This window comes from Chlorocebus sabaeus, chromosome 9, assembly GCF_047675955.1.
Source record: "Chlorocebus sabaeus isolate Y175 chromosome 9, mChlSab1.0.hap1, whole genome shotgun sequence".
NCBI classification, from domain to species: Eukaryota; Metazoa; Chordata; class Mammalia; order Primates; family Cercopithecidae; genus Chlorocebus; species Chlorocebus sabaeus.
Genome location: NC_132912.1, coordinates 35,035,404 through 35,054,691, shown reverse-complemented (window position 1 = coordinate 35,054,691; position 19,288 = coordinate 35,035,404). Strand labels below are relative to the sequence as shown.

The 19,288-nt window shown below is 37.3% G+C and overlaps 1 protein-coding gene across 3 annotated transcripts in view; it reads right to left on the bottom strand.

The window, feature by feature from the left end:
• Nucleotides 1–19,288, bottom strand: part of ITGB1 (integrin subunit beta 1) — a 57,126-nt gene that overhangs the window by 5,273 nt on the left and 32,565 nt on the right. For 2 of the 3 annotated variants that reach the window (XM_008002752.3, XM_037986504.2), the window contains exons 7-15: nt 17,627–17,782; nt 16,682–16,777; nt 16,292–16,381; nt 14,531–14,671; nt 14,171–14,370; nt 6,173–6,411; nt 5,733–5,955; nt 4,515–4,747; nt 2,657–2,823 (exon numbers count right to left, since the gene is read on the bottom strand). In XM_008002752.3, coding sequence (XP_008000943.1) covers nt 2,657–2,823; nt 4,515–4,747; nt 5,733–5,955; nt 6,173–6,411; nt 14,171–14,370; nt 14,531–14,671; nt 16,292–16,381; nt 16,682–16,777; nt 17,627–17,782 — 1,545 coding nt within the window. Of the gene's footprint in view, nt 1–2,656; nt 2,824–4,246; nt 4,748–5,732; nt 5,956–6,172; nt 6,412–14,170; nt 14,371–14,530; nt 14,672–16,291; nt 16,382–16,681; nt 16,778–17,626; nt 17,783–19,288 lie in introns of all 3 variants that reach the window. The other variant, XR_012093905.1, reaches the window with a different exon arrangement.

The following is a 19,288-nucleotide window of genomic DNA, read 5'->3' as shown; positions in this document are numbered from 1 at the left end:
ATGTAAAACATTCCTACAACTTTCACTATGAAGATTAAATATAGATTAAGAGTTTAGAATCATGCCTGAGACACAATGATCTGTATGTGTCACCAACACTGTCTTTATCTGCACAATAAGGTAGGCAGTGAGAAAAGTTGAAATCTTCCAGGCCCTATTATAGTCAGACAGTTGGGAAAAGGAGGAAGAGTTCTCAATCACCAGTCAGGAGAATTTAGTTCTAATCACAATTAACCTTTGTTATCAGAGTTTTAGGGGCTTGCATGATTATATCAGAATATGCTGGAAACATTTCATGAAAATTCAGGTATGAAGTTATAAACTTACATTTGAAAATTAGAATCATTCTCACATACACAGACACACACACACATATATATAATATACACACATATATATGGTCTTCTGGCTTTTAATGAAATTTCAAGTTATATTCAAGAAACTGATCTCAAATCTTTTGAGAACCAATAATGATACTGTAGTTGCATACCATACAAATATCACACTAGGTTACATTTAATTTTCTATTCTGCAATTTGGATTTCATGATCAATTTTCACTATCTGACCCTAACATTTACTCATAAAAAATTTGTTATTTAAGGATAATACTGGTGGGGCACAGTGGCTCACACCTGTAATCCCAGCACTTTGGGAGGCCAAGGCAGGTGGAACACTGGAGGTCAGGACTTCAAGGCCAGCCCAGCCAACATGGTGAAACCCCGTCTCTACTAAAAATAAAAAAATTAGCCTAGCGTGGTGGCAGGCACCTGTAATCCCAGATACTCGGGAGGCTGAGGCAGGAGAATCGCTGGAATCTGGAAAGCAGAGGTGGCAGTGAGCTGTTATCACACCACTGCACTCCAGGTTGGGCGACAGAGCAAGACTGTCTCAAAAAAAAAAAAAAAAAAGGAAAAAGACAAAAGGATAATATTATTCTAGGCATAGGACTGTTGTGAGGATTAGAGCTGACAGGCTGATTTCATATAGTGGAGTGCATTTGCCAAATACAACCACCCCATACAATACAGAGTACTGACTCCCTGTGATAGATGAGAAGTGAAGTGGCTCAATGCTGTTCTGCTTACTAAGTGGAAGAGGTGGGGTCTGACCTAATGTCTAACTAATTGCAAAGCACATTCTCTTTTCACTACAACATAGCTGCTGTTCTATATCACATGACTTATTTTACAGTCTTTCTAAGAAAAACGCGAAGTTAACACACAAAAAGAAAAGCCACAACAGCGATATTTAAAGCCAGACTTAAAAAAAGACCAGCAATAGTGATAAGGACACACAGTGCAGTAAAAAAGATAAAAGTTGACATGCAAAGGCAGAAAGTGAAGGAAAATACGAACGGCAATTTAGAGACCAGCTTTACGTCCGTAGTTTGGATTCTTGAAATTATTAATAGGACTCTTGTAAATCGGATTTTCTTGCTAAAGTAAAAGAAATAGTTTCTAATGATTTCATCAGAAAAAAAAAGGACATTTATAGTGTTCAAACACTATAAAGGGAATTTTTTTTCTATTTCTACCCTTCTGCAATTTATAATTTAAAAAATTGATAATTCTAAAAAACCCAAGGAAATTGTAGTAAAGTGCAACTAACTACAATTCATTTACAATTTAAAAATACTGAAGATTGTCATTGCTTTCTTGTATCAAAAGATGGATACACAAAGGCCAACATTTGGTTACCCCACCCTCTGACTCCTTATTTCAAAGCTCTAAACATGCTAACATAAACTTTCAGTCACTTAGGGCTTTTAAGATTTTTATAAGCTAAGGTTTACTGAGATACAATTTTCATAGAGGAACACACATCTTTTTAAAGTACATACTTCTGTGAGTTTTCAAATACATAAATCTACCCACAATCAACATCATCCCCAGGAAGATTCCTTACGCCCTGCTGTGGCCAACCCTTTCCCCCGTTCCAGCCCCTAGCAACCACTGATTTTTGCCCCTACAGTTTTGCTTTTCCAGAATATCTTCTAAATGGAATCATATTGTATACAGCAGGGGTGTCCAATCTTTTGGCTTCCCTGGGCCACATTGGAAGAAGAACGATTGTCTTGGGCCACACATAAAATACACTAACGATAGCCGATAAGCTTAAAAAAAAGTAACCAAAAAAAAAAAAACTTACAATTTCTAAGAAAGTTTACAAATTTGTGTTGGGGCCACATTCAAAGCTGTTCTGGTCTGCATGTCCTGGCCCACAAGCTGCAAGTTGGACAAACTTGGTATACAACCTTTTGAATCTGGCTTTCATTGAAGGTTCTTTGTTTTTTTGTTTCTTTTTTTAAGGAAAGAAACAGCTTTCCATTGAATAGCTTGCTACACAGATAACATTATTTAGGATTCTACCCCACATTAGATGAAAAGGCAGATTTAGGATCGAAACTATTAAAGAAATAAAAATACTGGCCACAGTAACCAGAATATACATGCTTATAATCAATGTTTTGTTTCAATGGGATATATTTAGGATGTTTTCTGTTTTTCACTAAATGCAAATTCCTTGAGTAACTTTTGGTGAATAAAACACTTAAAAATGACTTTAATGATCACCCTGACAGTTAATATATAAGTCTTAGGAGTATTACATTTACTTTATGAGCCACTTTGCTTTTTAGATGTTTTGTAACTTACCGTGTCCCATTTGGCATTCATTTTCTCCTTTTCAAATTTAGCAAACTCCCTTCTGTCATGAATTATCATTAAAAGTTTCCATATCAGCAATAATGCAAGGCCAATAAGAACAATTCCAGCAACCACACCAGCTACAATTGGAATGATGTCTGGACCAGTGGGACACTCTGGAACATAAGAAGGTTATAATAAGCACCACAAAGCTGGGCAGTATCTTATAAAAAAAAAATACAGGAATAAACACCCAAGAGAGTGAACGCACACTATCCCAAAGAATCTATAAAATAGCTTTTAGAACTAACAAGTGAGTTTACAAGCTTGCAGGATACATAATCAATGAACAAAAATCATGTACTTTTCTATATATATAATTTATTTCCACATATTAAAAACAGAAATTTTTAAACAGTAATATTTACTATAGAATGAAAAAGCATGAAAAACTTACGTATAAGTCTAACAAAATATATGCAAAATTTGCATGTTAAGAATTACTAAACACTGATAAAAAGAAATCTTTCAGACTGAATAAATGGAGAGATACTCCATGTGCAGGAGTTACAAAACCTAATACTGTTAAGATGTCAATCCTTCCTAGTTTGATCTATAAACTCAATAGTATCCCACTCAAACTCCTGGCAGAACTTCTGTAGCAATCAGCAAGCCAATTTTAAAATTAACATGGAAGGCAGTGAACTAGGGGAAGTGTCTCAAAAACACTTTTGTAAAATAATAAAGTTGGAAGACTCTTATTACCTGCTTTCAGGGCTAGCTATAAAGAAAGCTACAAGACCATGTGGTATAGCTAACGGACAGACACTCAGATACATGGAACAGAATAGAGTCAGAAATAGGCCTACACATGTAAGGTCACCTGATTTTCAACAAAGGTGGAGAAAAGACAGTCTTTTTTCAACAAATGCCCCTAGAACAAGTGGACACTGACATGAAAAAAACTGAGCCTTTTGTCACACACTAAGATTAACTAAAGATGAGTTACAGATCTAAATGTGAAACCCCAGAAACTATAAAACTTCTAGAAAAAAACACAGGAGAAAAATCCTTAAAATCTTGGGTTAGGCAGAGTTCTGAAAGACAGTGTAAAAATAAGAGCCACAAAAGAAAAACTTGGTAAACTGTACTTAATCAAAATTAAAACCTGTGGTGTTCAAAAGACACTTAAAAAAATGAAACAATAAGGAGGCACAGGCTGGGAGACAATATTTGCAAAACACCTAGATGATAATTCAAAACACTACAGGACTCTAAGAACCTGGCAGCTTCTTACAAAGTTAAACATATGCTTACCATATGCTCCAAAATGCCATTCTTACTATTTACCCAAGAGAAATGAAAGCTTATGTTTACACAAAAACATGTACACTAAGGTAGAAAATTCTAAAGAATCTACAAAAAGGCTACCAGGAAAACTAAGATTAAAAAAAAAAAAAGTTTCACCTTCAGAGAAGTTGAACAAAATCAACACTTTATATTAATATCCGTTAACAAATTATCTTTCTCAGTATTCAAACTTAAATCAAGCTCTAATTTTAAAATCATCAATCATAAAAAAAAACTCTTACTACGCACTTGGTGTCAGGCATCGTTCTAAGTGTCTTATATAAATCACTGCATTTAATCTTCAAACTCTCCACTTAGAAAACTTAAAAGTGGAACTCTGTTTTCCTTATTTCTTATACAGTTAATTAGGTAATATTTTAAGCTTTGAGAGATGAAAAATTTCCCAACTTGACCTAAAATATTCCAGCTGGAGGCTGTTTCTGGATGTTAGGCCTAAATAAGCAGAAACAAGACATACAAGATATGAAAAGAATGTTTGCAATCATCGCATTTCTACCTGGATTCTCCACAACATGAACCATGACCTCATTGTTCCCATTCACTGAATATGTAAAATAGAACCAACAGTCGTCAACATCCTTCTCCTTACAATGGGACACAGGATCAGGTTGGACTGGCTGGGGTAATTTGTCCCGACTTTCTACCTTGGTAATGTTAAAATAGGAACATTCCTGTGCGCATGTGTCTTTCTTTTCTCCTTTATTGAAGGCTCTGCACTGAACACATTCTCTGTTAAAAAAAAAACCATATTATTATATTTAAATTTTATTATTTCAATAAATATTTGCTTGAACATATTTCCCATGCTAAACTCTTGTGACCAAATTGAACAAACAGCTATGAAGGAGGATGTGAATAAATGAAGAGGTGCATTACATTTGTGGATAGAAAAATTATGTAAAAAGATGCTAATTTCCATAATAAAATTAAAGATTTATTACAGTTCAAATTAAAACGCTATTAATAAAAGAGAGTAAAATAAATTAGCCCTATCACATATTAAATATGTAACATAAAACCATAATAATTTTTTTTGCCATGGAGTCTTGCTCTGTCGTCCAGGCAGTGCACAACCTTGGCTCACTATAACCTCTGCCTCCCGGGTTCAAGCAATTCTCATGCCTCAGCCTCCCAAGTAGCTGAAATTATAGGCACACACCACCATATCTGGCTAATTTTTGTATTTTTAGTAGAGATGGGGTTTCACCACATTGGCCAGACTGGTCTCAAACTCCTGACCTTAAGTGATCCACCTGCCTCAGCCTTCCAAAGTGCTGGAATTATAGGCGTGAGCCACTGTCCTTGGCCAAAATCATAATATTTAAATAATTTAAATATGTTAGTATAATAATCCTTCAAGAGGAAAAATCTTTAATTTGGCTTAGTTTTGTCAAAAGATAGTAATTAAGAAATTGGTAATGACAAACTAAATTAAATCTTAATTGCCAAAATAAAGGTTACCATGTAAATTCAATTATCTACCACATTCAGATCAAAATAATAGTAAAACTCTCACATGACACACTTCATACCATGTAATACATACTAGCTGTTGAGAAAAAACTTTTAGGAATTAAAGAGTAGGCTTCCATGTGGCAGGCATTTTATTTATAGTATATTCTAATACTGGCACCGTTCCGGTTCTAGTAACAATACAGGCTTAGGAGAGCCAAGAGGAAGTATCAACTATTTCAAGCAATTAGGAAATACTTACTTATGCTCAGCACAGACACCAAGGCAGGTCTGACACATCTCACATGTTTGCCCTTGGAACTTCGGATCTGTACACTTACAGACACCACATTCGCAGATGCCCCGGCCATTACAGATCTGTCCGTTGCTGGCTTCGCAAGTACTAGTATCCAAAGAACAGTCACATGCACTGCCAGTGTAGTTGGGGTTGCACTCACATACACGACACTTGCAAACACCATTTCCTGCAATTAAGCATATCATTTCTCAAACTAATGGTAAAAATATACAATCACAGTATTGACTGAAAAGTAAAATAAGCAACAACGTGTGAGAAAGTATACCTGGGGCAGAACTGACCCTCAAGCTACCCCTTTTCTACTTATGCACCAAGTAAACTCTAGATTTTTTGTGGCATTAGATGGGATCATATCTTACAACCACTTCAGGTCCTTTACTTACCTCCACAAATTAAGCCATTGGATCTATCACAGTTGAAATTATCACACTCGCAGAATTTGCCAGAATAAATTTCATTTGTATTATCCCTCTTCCTACAAACACACTGTCCACAAACGCACTCTCCATTGTTACTGCAGATTTCTGAACTGTTTTCTTTTCTGCAGTAAGCGTCCATGTCTTCACTGTTAACTTCATCTGTGCTGCATTCACAATGTCTACCAACACGCCCTTCGTTGCACCTGAAGAAACATTCCAAAATTGCAATCACACAAAACAAAAATAATTTAAGAGGTTCCAAGATGGCCGAATAGGAATAGCTCCAGTCTACAGCTCCCAGCATGAACAATGCAGAAGATAGGTGATTTCTGCATTTCCAACCGAGGTACTGGGTTCATCTCATTGGGGCTTGTCGGACAGTGGGTGCAGCCCACAGACTGTGAGTCGAATGAGGGTAGGGCATCGCCTCACCAGGGAAGTGCAAGGGGTTGGGGAATTCCCTTTCCTAGCCAAGGGAAGCTGTGACAGTACCTGGAAAATCAGGACACTCCCACCCTAATACTGTGCTTTTCCAATAATCTTAGCAAACGGCACACCAGGAGATTATATCCCGCGCCTGGCTCGGAGGGTCCCACGCCCACGGAGCCTCGCTCACTGCTAGCACAGCAGTGAGATCGAACTGCAAGGCGGCAGTGAGGCTGGGGAGGGGCGTCCACCATTGCTGAGGCTTGACTAGGCAAAGAAAGCGGCCGGAAAGCTTGAACGTGGCTCAAAGAAGCCTGCCTGCCTCTGTATACTCCACCTCTGGAGGCAGGGCAGAGCTGAACAAAAGGCAGCAGAAACTTCTGCAAACTTAAACGTCCCTGTCTGACAGCTTTGAAGAGAATAGTGGTTCTCCCAGCATGGAGCTTGAGATCTGAGAACGGACAGACTGCCAGCTCAAGTGGGTCCCTGATCCCCAAGTAGCCTAACTGGGAGACATCTCCCAGCAGGGACCGACTGACACCTCATACAGCCAGGTGCCCCTCTGAGATGAAGCTTCCAGAGGAAAGATCAGGCAGCAACATTTTCCGTTCTGCGATATTTGCTGTTCTGCAGCCTCCACGGGTGACACCCAGGCAAACAGGATCTGGAGTGGATTTCCCGCAAACTCCAACAGACCTGCAGCTGAGGGTCCTGACTGTTAGAAGGAAAACTAACAAAGAAGGAAAACTAACAAACAGAGAGGACATCCACACCAAAATCTCATTTGTATGTCACCATCATCTGCAGCTGAGGGTCCCGACTGTTAGAAGGAAAACTAACAAACAAAAAGGACATCCACACCAAAACCCCATTTGTACGTCACCATCATCAAAGACACCCACAGTAGATAAAACCACAAAGATGGGGAGAAACCAGAGCAGAAATGCTGAAAATTCTAAAATCAGACACCTCTTCTCCTCCAAAGGGACATAGCTCCTCAACAGCAACGCAACAAACCTGGACGGAGAATGATTTTGACAAGTTGAGAGAAGGCTACAGATGATCGGTAATAACAAACTTCTCCAGGCTAAAGGAGGATGTTTGAACTCATCGCAAAGACGCTAAAAACTTTGAAAAAAGATTAGATGAATGGCTAACCAGAATAAACAGCATAGAGAAGACCTTAAATGACCCGATGGAGCTCAAAACCATGGCACAAGAATTACGTGACACACGCACAACCATCAGTAGCCGATTTGATCAAGTGGAAGAAAGGGTATCAGTGATTCAAGATCAAATGAATGAAATGAAGCGAGAAATTTAGAGGAAAAAAGAGTAAAAAGAAAGGAACAAAGCCTCCAAAAAATGTGGGACTATGTAAAAAGACAAATCTATGTCTCACTGGTATACCTGAGAGTGTTGGGGAGAATGGAACCAAGTTGGAAAACACTCTTCAGGACATTATCCAGGAGAACTTCCCCAACCCAGCAAAGCAGGCCAACATTCAAATTCAGGAAATACAGAGAACGCCACAAAGATACTCGAGAAGAGCAACTTGAAGACACACAATTTTCACATTCATCAAAGTTGAAATGAAGGAAAAAATGTTAAGGGCAGCCAGAGAGAAAGGTTGGGTTACCCACAAAGGGAAGCCCATCAGACTAACAGAGGATCTCTCAGAAGAAACTCTACAAGCCAGAAGAGAGTAGGGGCTAATATTCAACATACTTAAAGAAAAGAACTTTCAACCCAGAATTTCATATCCAGCCACACAAAGCTTCATAAGTGAAGGAGAAATAAAATTCTTTACAGATGAGCAAATGCTGAGAGATTTTGTCACCACCAGGCCTGCCTTACAAGAGCTACTGAAGGAAGCACTAAACATGGAAAGGAACAACCGGTACCAGCCACTGCAAAAACATGCCAAACTGGAAACACCATTGATGCTAGGAAGAAACTGCATCAACTAACCAGCAAAATAACCAGCTAACATCATAATGAGAGGATCAAACTCACACATAACAGTATTAAACTTAAATGTAAATGGGAGAAACGCCCAAATTAAAAGACACAGACCAGCAAATTGGATAAAGAGTCAAGAACCATCAGTGTGCTGTATAAAGGAGACCCATCTCACGTGCAGAAGTACACACAGGCTCAAAACAAAGGGATGGAAGAAGATCTACCAAGCAAATGGAAAACAAAAAAAAGCAGGGGTTGCAATCCTAGTCTCTGATAAAACAGACTTTAAACCAACAAAGATCAAAAGAGACAAAGAAGGCCATTACATAATGGAAAAGGGATCAACTCAACAGGAAGAGCTAACTATCCTAAATACATGTGCACCCAATACAGGAGCACCCGGATTCATAAAGTAGGTCCTTAGAAACCTACAAAAAGACAGACTCCCACACAATAATAATGGGAGACTTTAATACTCCACTGCCAACATTAGACAGATCAATGAGACAGAAAGTTAAAAAGGATATCCAGGAATTGAACTCAGCTCTGCACCAAGCAGACCTAATAGACATCTACAGAACTCTCCACCCCAGGTCAACAGAATATACATTCTTCTCAGCACCACATCACACTTATTCCAAAATTGACCACATATTTGGAAGTAAGGCACTCCTCAGCAAATGTAAAAGAACAGAAACCATAACAAACTGTCTCTCAGACCACAGTGCAATCAAACTAGAACTCAGGATTAAGATACTCAAAACCGCTCAACTACATGGAAACTGAACAACCTGCTCCTGAATGGCTACTGGGTACATAACGAAATGAAGGCAAAAATTAAGATGTCCTTTGAAACCAACGAGAACAAAGACACAACATACCAGAATCTCTGGGACACATTTAAAGCAGTGCATAGAGGGAAATTTATAGCACTAAATGCCCACAAGAGAAAGCAGGAAAGATCTAAAATTGACACCCTAACATCACAATTAAAACTAGAGAAACAAGAGCAAACATATTCAAAAGTTAGTAGAAGGCAAGAAATACCTAAGATCAGAGCAGAACTGAAGGAGACAGACAAAAAAAAAACCTCCAAAAAAAATCAATGAATCCAGCAGCTGGTTTTTTGAAAAGATCAACAAAATTGATAGACCGCTAGTAAGACTAATAAAGAAGAAAAGAGAGAAGTATCAAAAAGACGCAATAAAAAATGATAAAGGGTATGTCACCACCGACCCCACAGAAATGCAAACTACCATCAGAGAATACTATAAATACCTCTATGCAAATAAACTAGAAAACCTAGAAGAAATGGATAAATTCCTGGACACATACACCCTCCCAAGACTAAACCAGGAAGAACTTGAATCTCTGAATAGACGAATCACAGGCTCTGAAATTGAGGCAATAATTAATAGCCTACCAACCAAAAAAAGTCCAGGACCAGACGGATTCACAGTCAAATTCTACCAGAGGTACAAAGAGGAGCTGGTACCATTCCTTCTGAAACTATTCCAATCAACAGAAAAAGAGGGAATCCTCCCTAACTCATTTTATGAGGCCAGCATCATCCTGATACCAAAGCCTGGCAGAGACACAACAGAAAAAGAGAATATTAGACCAATATCCCTGATGAACACTGATGCGAAAATCCTCAATAAAATACTGGCAAACTGAATCCAGCAGCACATCAAAAACTTATCCACCATGATCAAGCCGGCTTCATCCCTGGGATGCAAGGCTGGTTCAACATACGCAAATCAATAAATGTAATCCATCATATAAACAGAACCTAAGACAAAATCCACATGATTATCTCAATAGATACAGAAAAGGCCTTTGACAAAATTCAACAGCCCTTCATGCTAAAAACTCTCAATAAACGAGGTATTGATGGGACGTATCTCAAAATAATAAGAGTTATTTATCACAAATGCACAGCCAATATCATACTGAATGGGCAAAAACTAGAAGCATTCCCTTTGAAAACTGGCACAAGACAGGGATGCCCTCTCTCACCACTCCTATTCAACACAGTGTTGGAAGTTCTGGCCAGGGCAATCAGGCAGGAGAAAGACATAAAAGGTATTTAATTAGGAAAAGAGGAAGTCAAATTGTCCCTGTTTGCAGATGACATGATTGTGTATTTAGAAAACGCCATTGTCTCAGCCCAAAATCTCCTTAGGCTGATAAGCAACTTCAGCAAAGTCTCAGGATACAGAATCAGTGTGCAAAAATCACAAACATTCTTATACACAAATAACATACAGAGAGCCAAATCATGAATGAACTACCATTCACAATTGCTTCAAAGAGAATAAAATACCTAGGAATCCAACTTATAAGGGATGTGAAGGACTTCTTCAATGAGAACTACAAACTGCTCAATGAAATAAAAGAGGACATAAACAAATGGAAGAACATTCCATGCTCATGGGTAGGAAGGATCAATATCGTGAAAATGGCCATATTGCCCAAGGTAATTTACGGATTCAATGCCATCCCCATTTAGCTACCAATGACTTTCTTCACAGAATTGGAAAAAACTACTTTAAAGTTCATATGGAACCAAAAAAGAGCCCACATTGCCAAAATCCTAAGCCAAAAGAACAAAGCTGGAGGCATCACGCTACCTGACTTCAAACTATATTACAAGGCTACAGCAACCAAAACAGCATGGTACTGGTACCAGAACAGAGATATAGACCAATGGAACAGAACAGAGCCTTCAGAAATAATACCACACATCTACAGCCATCTGATCTTTGACAAACCTGACAAAAACAAGAAATGGGGAAAGGATTCCCTATTTAATAAATGGTGCTGGGAAAATTGGCTAGCCATAAGTAGAAAGCTGAAACTGGATCCATTCCTTACACCTTATACAAAATTAATTCAAGATGGATTAGAGACTTAAATGTTAGACCTAAAACCATAAAATCCCTAGAAGAAAACCTAGGTAATACCATTCAGGACACATGCACGGGCAAGGACTTCATGACTAAAACACTAAAAGCAATGGCAACAAAACCCAAAATTGACAAACGGGATCTAATTAAACTAAAGAGCTTCTGCACAGCAAAAGAAACTGCCATCAGAGTGAACAGGCAACCTACAGAATGGGAGAAAATTATTGCAATATACTCATTGACAAAGGGCTAATATCCAGAACCTACAAAAAACTCAAACAAATTTATAAGAAAAAAAAACCCCATCAAAAAGTGGGCAAAGGATATGAACAGACACTTCTTAAAAGAAGACATTCATGCAGTCAACAGACACATGAAAAAATGCTCATCGTCACTAACCATCAGAGAAACGCAAATCAAAATCACAATGAGATACCATCTCACACCAGTTAGAATGGCGATCATTAAAAAGTCAGGAAACAACAGGTGCTAGAAAGGATGTGGAGAAACAGGAACACTTTTACACTGTTGGTGGAACTGTAAACTAGTTCAACCATTGTGGAAGACAGTGTGGTGATTCTTCAAGGATCTACAACGAGAAATACCATTTGACTCGGCCATCCCATTACTGGATATATACCCAAAGGATTATAAATCATGCTGCTATAAAGACACATGCACATGTATGTTTATTGCGGCACTATTCACAAGAGCAAAGACTTGGAACCAACCCAAATGTCCATCAATGACAGACTGCATTAAGAAAATGTGGCACATATACACCATAGAATACTATGCAGCCATAAAAAAGGATGAGTTCATGTCCTCTGTAGGGACATGGATGCAGCTGGAAACCATCATTCTCAGCAAACTATTATCGCAAGAACAGAAAACCAAACACCACATGTTCTCACTCATAGGTGGGAATTGAACAATGAGAACACTTGGACATGGGCTGGGGAACATCACACACCAGGGCCTGTGGTGGGGAGGGGGGAGGGGGAAGGGATAGCATTAGGAGATATACCTAATGTAAATGACAAGTTAACAGGTACAGCACACCAACATGGCATATGTATACACATATAACAAACCTGCAAGTTGTGCACATGTACCCTAGAACTTAAATAAAAAAAAAAAAAAAGAAGAAGAAGAAGAAGAATCTTGGAGGGGAAAATAATTTAAAAGAGAAAAACTGGGAAAGGAAATAAAACTATAAAAAATCTCTTCAAGCTACCAATCTATTAGGTAGGAGTGTCCATGCCAAATGTCACAGACATGTAGTAAAGTGTACACACATGTGCCAGCATGGACAAATATACACAGGCACACATGTACATTTCAGTTCCGTATGAACTTGAGTTCATACGGAATGTGTGCAAGAGTCTAGGAAAAAAATTTATTCAGGAAAGTAACCATTTTGGTCAAGATGAAAATGTAATCTAGCAATAAATAGTGAATGACACGTGGAAAGGCAGAATAAACTTAAAGAGTACATTAGTTATATTTTCAAATAGTATATGCTATTACATTTACTATTCCAGATGAACTGTCTAAATTTAAAGCAATGGTCTGTTAGCCTAAAAAAATACAATACACACATGCAAAAAAGTGTATGGAAGTTGAAGAAAAACATACCGTGCATACCACTTAAAAATGTAACTAGTATACTATTTAAAAACAAATTTATCCTACAGGTGCAGACTTTTCAGGTTCCCTGTGTATTTTTAGAACACATAATGCTCACGGACACTGCCTGCACTGATTCTGTATCTGGTAAAAATATAAAGGAAAGAAAGGCAAAGTATTTTCAAGATAATCTTTTTGGTTAAATGACATTTACTAAAAATGGGCCTGCATGATTAAAACAGGATATGTACAACATGGAAGATAAAAAAATTCTAACATTTAAATTATCACTTAGCACAGACAATTAAAAACTGATAGTGAGCTACAGCCATGTATTTCTTTCACAGTCAACAGCCTTCTAAGCCTAGTCATTTGGGGCTGACACTGGATTCAACACTCTCCCCTCTTCCTATTCTTTTACGGAGAAAGCTGTATTCAAAGTATACTCAGTTTTTAATTTTCAATTACAAAAAATAACCACAGTGTGAAAATATAATCTGAAGTAATTTTGTTAGTTTTCTTAGTATTAGACACAACATGCTGAAAATACCATTTTCTCTTTTTTATTTTACAACACATATTTATTTTTTTTTAAATTCCAACAATGCAGAAGTACATGTAGTACAAGACAAACATCTTCTATTGCTTCATAATTCCATTTCCCCAACGAAATCACCATCACCGGTTTGATGTTTTTATTTTTCTATAAACATATTTTACATAAGCTTATTTTGTTCTAAAAAATTCAGATTGCTCTCACATGAGAGAAACACTACCTTGACAATTTGTTGAATATACTTCTTTCATGGCTATAAAATCTTTTATTTTAAAGAGTAATCACTTTAAGAAAAAAAGGCAGGAAGGAACTTTATATAAATATCACACACAAGATCATCAAACTGATCTTGCGGTGAGCAACCGTGGTTGGAAAAAATATTTGCTCCAAACAGATATTCTCTGGATGTCCCAAAATATGACCTGCCTGTACTCTCTAAACCAATGTAGCTATGTCACTGTCTGACAATGCCCAGCTTACCTGCACGCGCCACACTCAAACGTCCCATTTCCTTCATGACACTTGGGACTTTCAGGGATGCCTTCGCTTTGGCATTCACATTCACAGATGTACTGAAGAATAACTTCAACTTCCTCCGTAAAGCCCAGAGGCCTAATTTTAAAGCTGTCAGAATCCTTTTTTGGACACTTATTTGAAGTTATGCTAATTTCAAATTGAACCTTGAAGGGAAAAAAAAGATTAACAACCAACTAAGCAACTTAAATCTACTAAAAAATATTTCAAAAAGTTGCTCACTTATTTTAATGTTTCTCAAAGTACAAACTAACTTTGCTTATAAATAACCAATGTTTTCTACAGAAAATGCTTTATACAACATACCTCATCTCCAATGGAAATATTGGAACATTTTCTTCCATTTTCCCCTGTTCCATTCACCCCGTTCTTGCAGTAAGATTTGTAACTTATTGTTACTCCTTCTGACAATTTGCCATTTTCCAAAATGACTTCTGAGGAAAGGGACTAAAAGAATGCCTAATTATACACAGGAAAAGTCAAACAAAATCTACTTGAATGCATAAAACCAATGGATTCAGAAAAAAATATATTTCAATAAAATATTTACAAGCCAAATCCAATTGAGTAACTAGAAAACACAGAGGCCAGAGAAATAGGTTTTAATTAATAAGGATCCAATCTGTAAAATAAAATACACAACTGAAAAGAGTATTTGTGTTTTAACCGCTGAGTTAAAATACTCAGGATCACACAGTGTGGAGGGCCGCTGCTGATCAGGAGAAGTCTTAGGAATGTGCAACAGGCTGGGCGTGGTAACTCACGCCTATAATCCCAGCACTTTGGCAGGCAGAGGTAGGTGGACTGCCTGGGCTCAGGAGTTGGAGACCAGCCTGGCCAACACAGTGAAACCCCATCTCTGCCAAAATACAAAAATAAAAAATAAAAAAAAAAATAAGCGGGCGTGGCAGCATGCACCTGTAATCCCAACTACTCGGGAGGGTGAGACAGGAACGAGACTCCATTTAAAAAAAAAAAAAAAGGTGAAATAAATGCTGTCTTCCCCATTGGCAAAATGGCATTTCTGCAGTTCTACCTCTCCAGCTAACTACAGACTAGGGTAAACAATCAACTATGCAGTCTAGGAACAAATTTGCTTAAGGAACCGTAGCCCAACCAAAAAAAACAAACAAAAAAAACCCCCAAAATCTCCCAAGGATTCAAACCAGTGCTTGTTTAACGTATGAGACTATTCAGGACAAATGGAGAAAAGTAAAATGGCAAGCTATCTCTTGTTCACACCCCTGAAAGAACATGGGTTAAGAAAATTATCTAAGACGGGAGAATGGAAAAGCTGTGGAACCAGTAAAACCTTAAAAACCTTTGTAAAAACCCCTCCGAGTCAGGCCTTTCCAAAGTATTATGGTACCCCCATGACATGAGGTAAAAATGTCTAAAATTCAAGCTGCCAAAGGGTTAGGGGGATGGGGGCTGAAAGCGGTGCACGAGGCACACAAGGGTTACCATAATTGCCTTCAGATTATTTAAATGATCACTAATTAAGGCTAACTCAGTGTGATTGAAGTACACTGAATTATGCTCAAAAAGGAGAAGGCAATTCCTCTTTAATTTCAATTCAACTTCCTCCCATCTGTGAGGAGAAAACAACACTATAAATCTTTTTGAAATAGGCAAATCACACATATATTTACATTTTTATGTATTTTATGGTATATGTATATATGACTGTATGTGTACCTCCTGAATAGAAACCTATATCCTCTGAATATATGGGAAAAGAATTGGCCAAAAAAAAAAAAAAAAAACAACTTTTCTATCAGAAAAGGATATCCTCTATAAAGGATATTTTGGGGAGGAAAAAGACTGGAGAAATCCCGTAAGTTTAAATGTAAGTTATGTTTTACAATTGCTTTCTAACAAGGAGATCTATTCCTTAATGATAAACAAACAGTTATTTGGAAATACTCCCCACACGCCTTTAAGATTTAAGATTTCTGTAGTACTTTGGGCTCACTAAAGTGCGTATGAAGGAAGTTTCACTTTCTTTGAACAAAGTATTCTCAACAGGGTATTGTCCAAAACTGATCTTATTTAAGATGTACTCACATTGTATGCATCAATGATCAACTGAATTACATTACTAGAATTTGCAGATAATGTTCCTACTGCTGACTTAGGGATCAAGTTTTTCAGTTCCTGCAATTAAAAGATAAAACACGTAAAATACATCTACTATTCATTCAACCAATTAGCATCTACTGAGCAACTTTTATCTTTAAATGCCAGTTCCCATATGTCTCATCCTAACTAACTTTAGGAGTCAAACCTAGAAACCAGTTTTATAACATGTAATTAAAAGTTAACATAAACCACTTTTGTAAAATTCGGTTTGCCTATCTGGTGGCATTTTCCCACATTTCAATTCAGACATGATTTGCCTCTAACAACTCAACCAAAAATATTTAGAATTTTGTTCTTTTTATCTCACACATTTACCTTGTAAACGGGCTGAAATTCTTCAGTAACTGCAAAAATTGTCTGAATATTATTTTCACTCAGTTTCTGGACAAGGTGAGCAATAGAAGGATAATCCTAAGAAATCAAGTAATATATTTTAGTATGTAAATACACCCTTATAATCTATTCTAATTTTTTAATCTAGTCATACATGCAAGATTATACATAACTCAATTACAAGTCTGCTTTAGATAACTAGATTACATATGTAATTTATATATAGCTAGAGTAAATCTCTTGCATACATGTAACTAGATTACAAGACTGCTTTCAAATAATAGTATCAAATATAAACTGCTGAAGTGAGTAGTGTGTATACATGAATTGCTAATCCTCTTCTCTTTACTTTCATGTATGAACAAAAAATTCCATATTCAAAAGGTTTTAAATAGTAAGATTATCTATGTATATTAAATATAGGGACAATGAAATTAAAGAATAGTCAGTAATCAAATATTCTACTATCTACAACTTAAGAAAAAGACCAAGATTTCCCATTTGGATTTCTTCTAGAACCTGAATGCTTTTGCCAATACTTCTTTTCAATAAAGGCAGAGTGACTGCTTTTAAAAATCATATAAGACAAAGAGTATGAGACTAGATAAATTATTTATTTAGAAATAGTAGTGACTGTGCTACCAAATGCTGTGGGCAGGGAGTTGAGGCAAAGAGTGAAAGTGGCATCTGGGCATCCCTTTCCCACCCCAGTAAGGCCCTTGTCTGAGCAGAAGGAAGCAAATACAAAGCCACATCTTCACAAACAGCAACACTAGCTTTCCTGCACTTTCAATCAGGACCCCTACTTACCAAAATAGCAAAACCTCAAACCCTGAGAAACCCCAAGCCAGTCACCCACAAACTCTTAGTATTAAACATTAAAATCCAACATAAACACATTTGCTATGTAAGGAAGTAAGCACTTACATAATAATGACTCATTGTGTACATATTATTTTCCAGGTGACACTGTCCATCATTTGGTAAAACAATGCCACCAAGTTTCCCATCTCCAGCAAAGTGAAACCCGGCATCTGTGGAAAACACCAGCAGCCGTGTAACATTCCTCCAGCCAATCAGTGACTTGAAAAGAAAAGGATTTCAATTTTAAAACACTATTCACAGTAATTCAACAAAAATCCTTTAATTTTCATACAGGCCACCATTGTATTTTAACCTAATTCTGTTTTTTCTGTGTCTTCTCTTTATACAATGCTAATTATCTTGCTGAGAAATGCACAAAGCCCAGTGAATGAAGCTCTTCCATCCCATGTACAACCATATCTTGCCTGACCATCCATCTCTCTCAGTCTCTCAGTTCTTTTTAAAAGCTGTTTTGTTGTTGTTGTTGTTGTTTGGTTTGGTTTGGTTCTGCTTATCATCGTATCTCCAGCAGCTAGCAAGCCAGCACACTGCTTGGCAAGCAGTAAGCGCTCGATGAACATTTGCTGAATAAATGAAAGTGTCTCAGCCTATTCTTACTTTACCCCACTGCTGCTGTCTTGTCCCCATCCACCCATCTGCTCTATATTCTATGCCATACACCTTACCAGCCCACCATATAAGGCTTCCCTTTTTTATAACAGAAATAATTATCTTGTTTAAGGATAATTTCACCCATTCTAACTCCTCAATCAGTACTGTTTATCTGCTCATTTACTTTATTCTTGACCTTTCCAATAAAGAATCTAAAGTAACTGTAAAATCCTTTTGTCACTATGGTAATTTATAATTATAAAATCTTATGACTACAGGAATTTACTTGCTTTAGTTAATTTATTTAATACATCTGTTTAGATCTTCATAAGACTGTAAAATCCTTTAAGGTGGTAATCACATTAATTAATATTGGCAATCTTTCAAAAGTGGAGTGATGAATCATTTTGCATGTAGAGGAGTGGATCAGCATGACCAACACAGAAAAACAGCCACAACCAAGGGTGCTATGGCTTGTTTAATCCCACAGGTTAAGGCCTAGTTAGAGGCAGCCCAGAGAATGCTCTCTCCACAAGGAGATGCTAACAGGTTCATACGTCACTGGCTAGCAGGAAAAGAGGTGTAAGGCTAGGGACTACCTGGAATGCTACCTGCTTCGGCTACAATAGCAGGGACTAACCTTAAATTGCAAACACTCTAGTGAAAACTCGAAAGTAACAACAATATAGGAATTGGTATTTGCTGAATGCTCACTGGTACTTTTAGAGATTGATGCATTTTAACTTCACAAGAGCCCTATGAGGTAGATAACCATTATCATCCCTTCTTAAAGAAAAGAAAACAGCCCTGGAGAGACTAAGTAAATTGCCCAGCATCAGTGGTGATAGAAAAATTTGTATTACTATCCATATTCCTTCACTTATTATTTTGGGCATCAATTAGCACCTTAGCAAAAACTGACTGAAAAATAACCAATAAGAGGCCTCTAAAATCAAAGAAGGTCATCTAGAGAATGGGGGCACTGGATGGAACAAAAATGAGACAAGAGTAGGTACACAGGACAAACTTGACCTCACAATGTTTTCTAGCTTCAGCCTCAGCCACACCATTAAAGTGTCATCTCAAAATATGCTGCTGCTACATGGATCATAA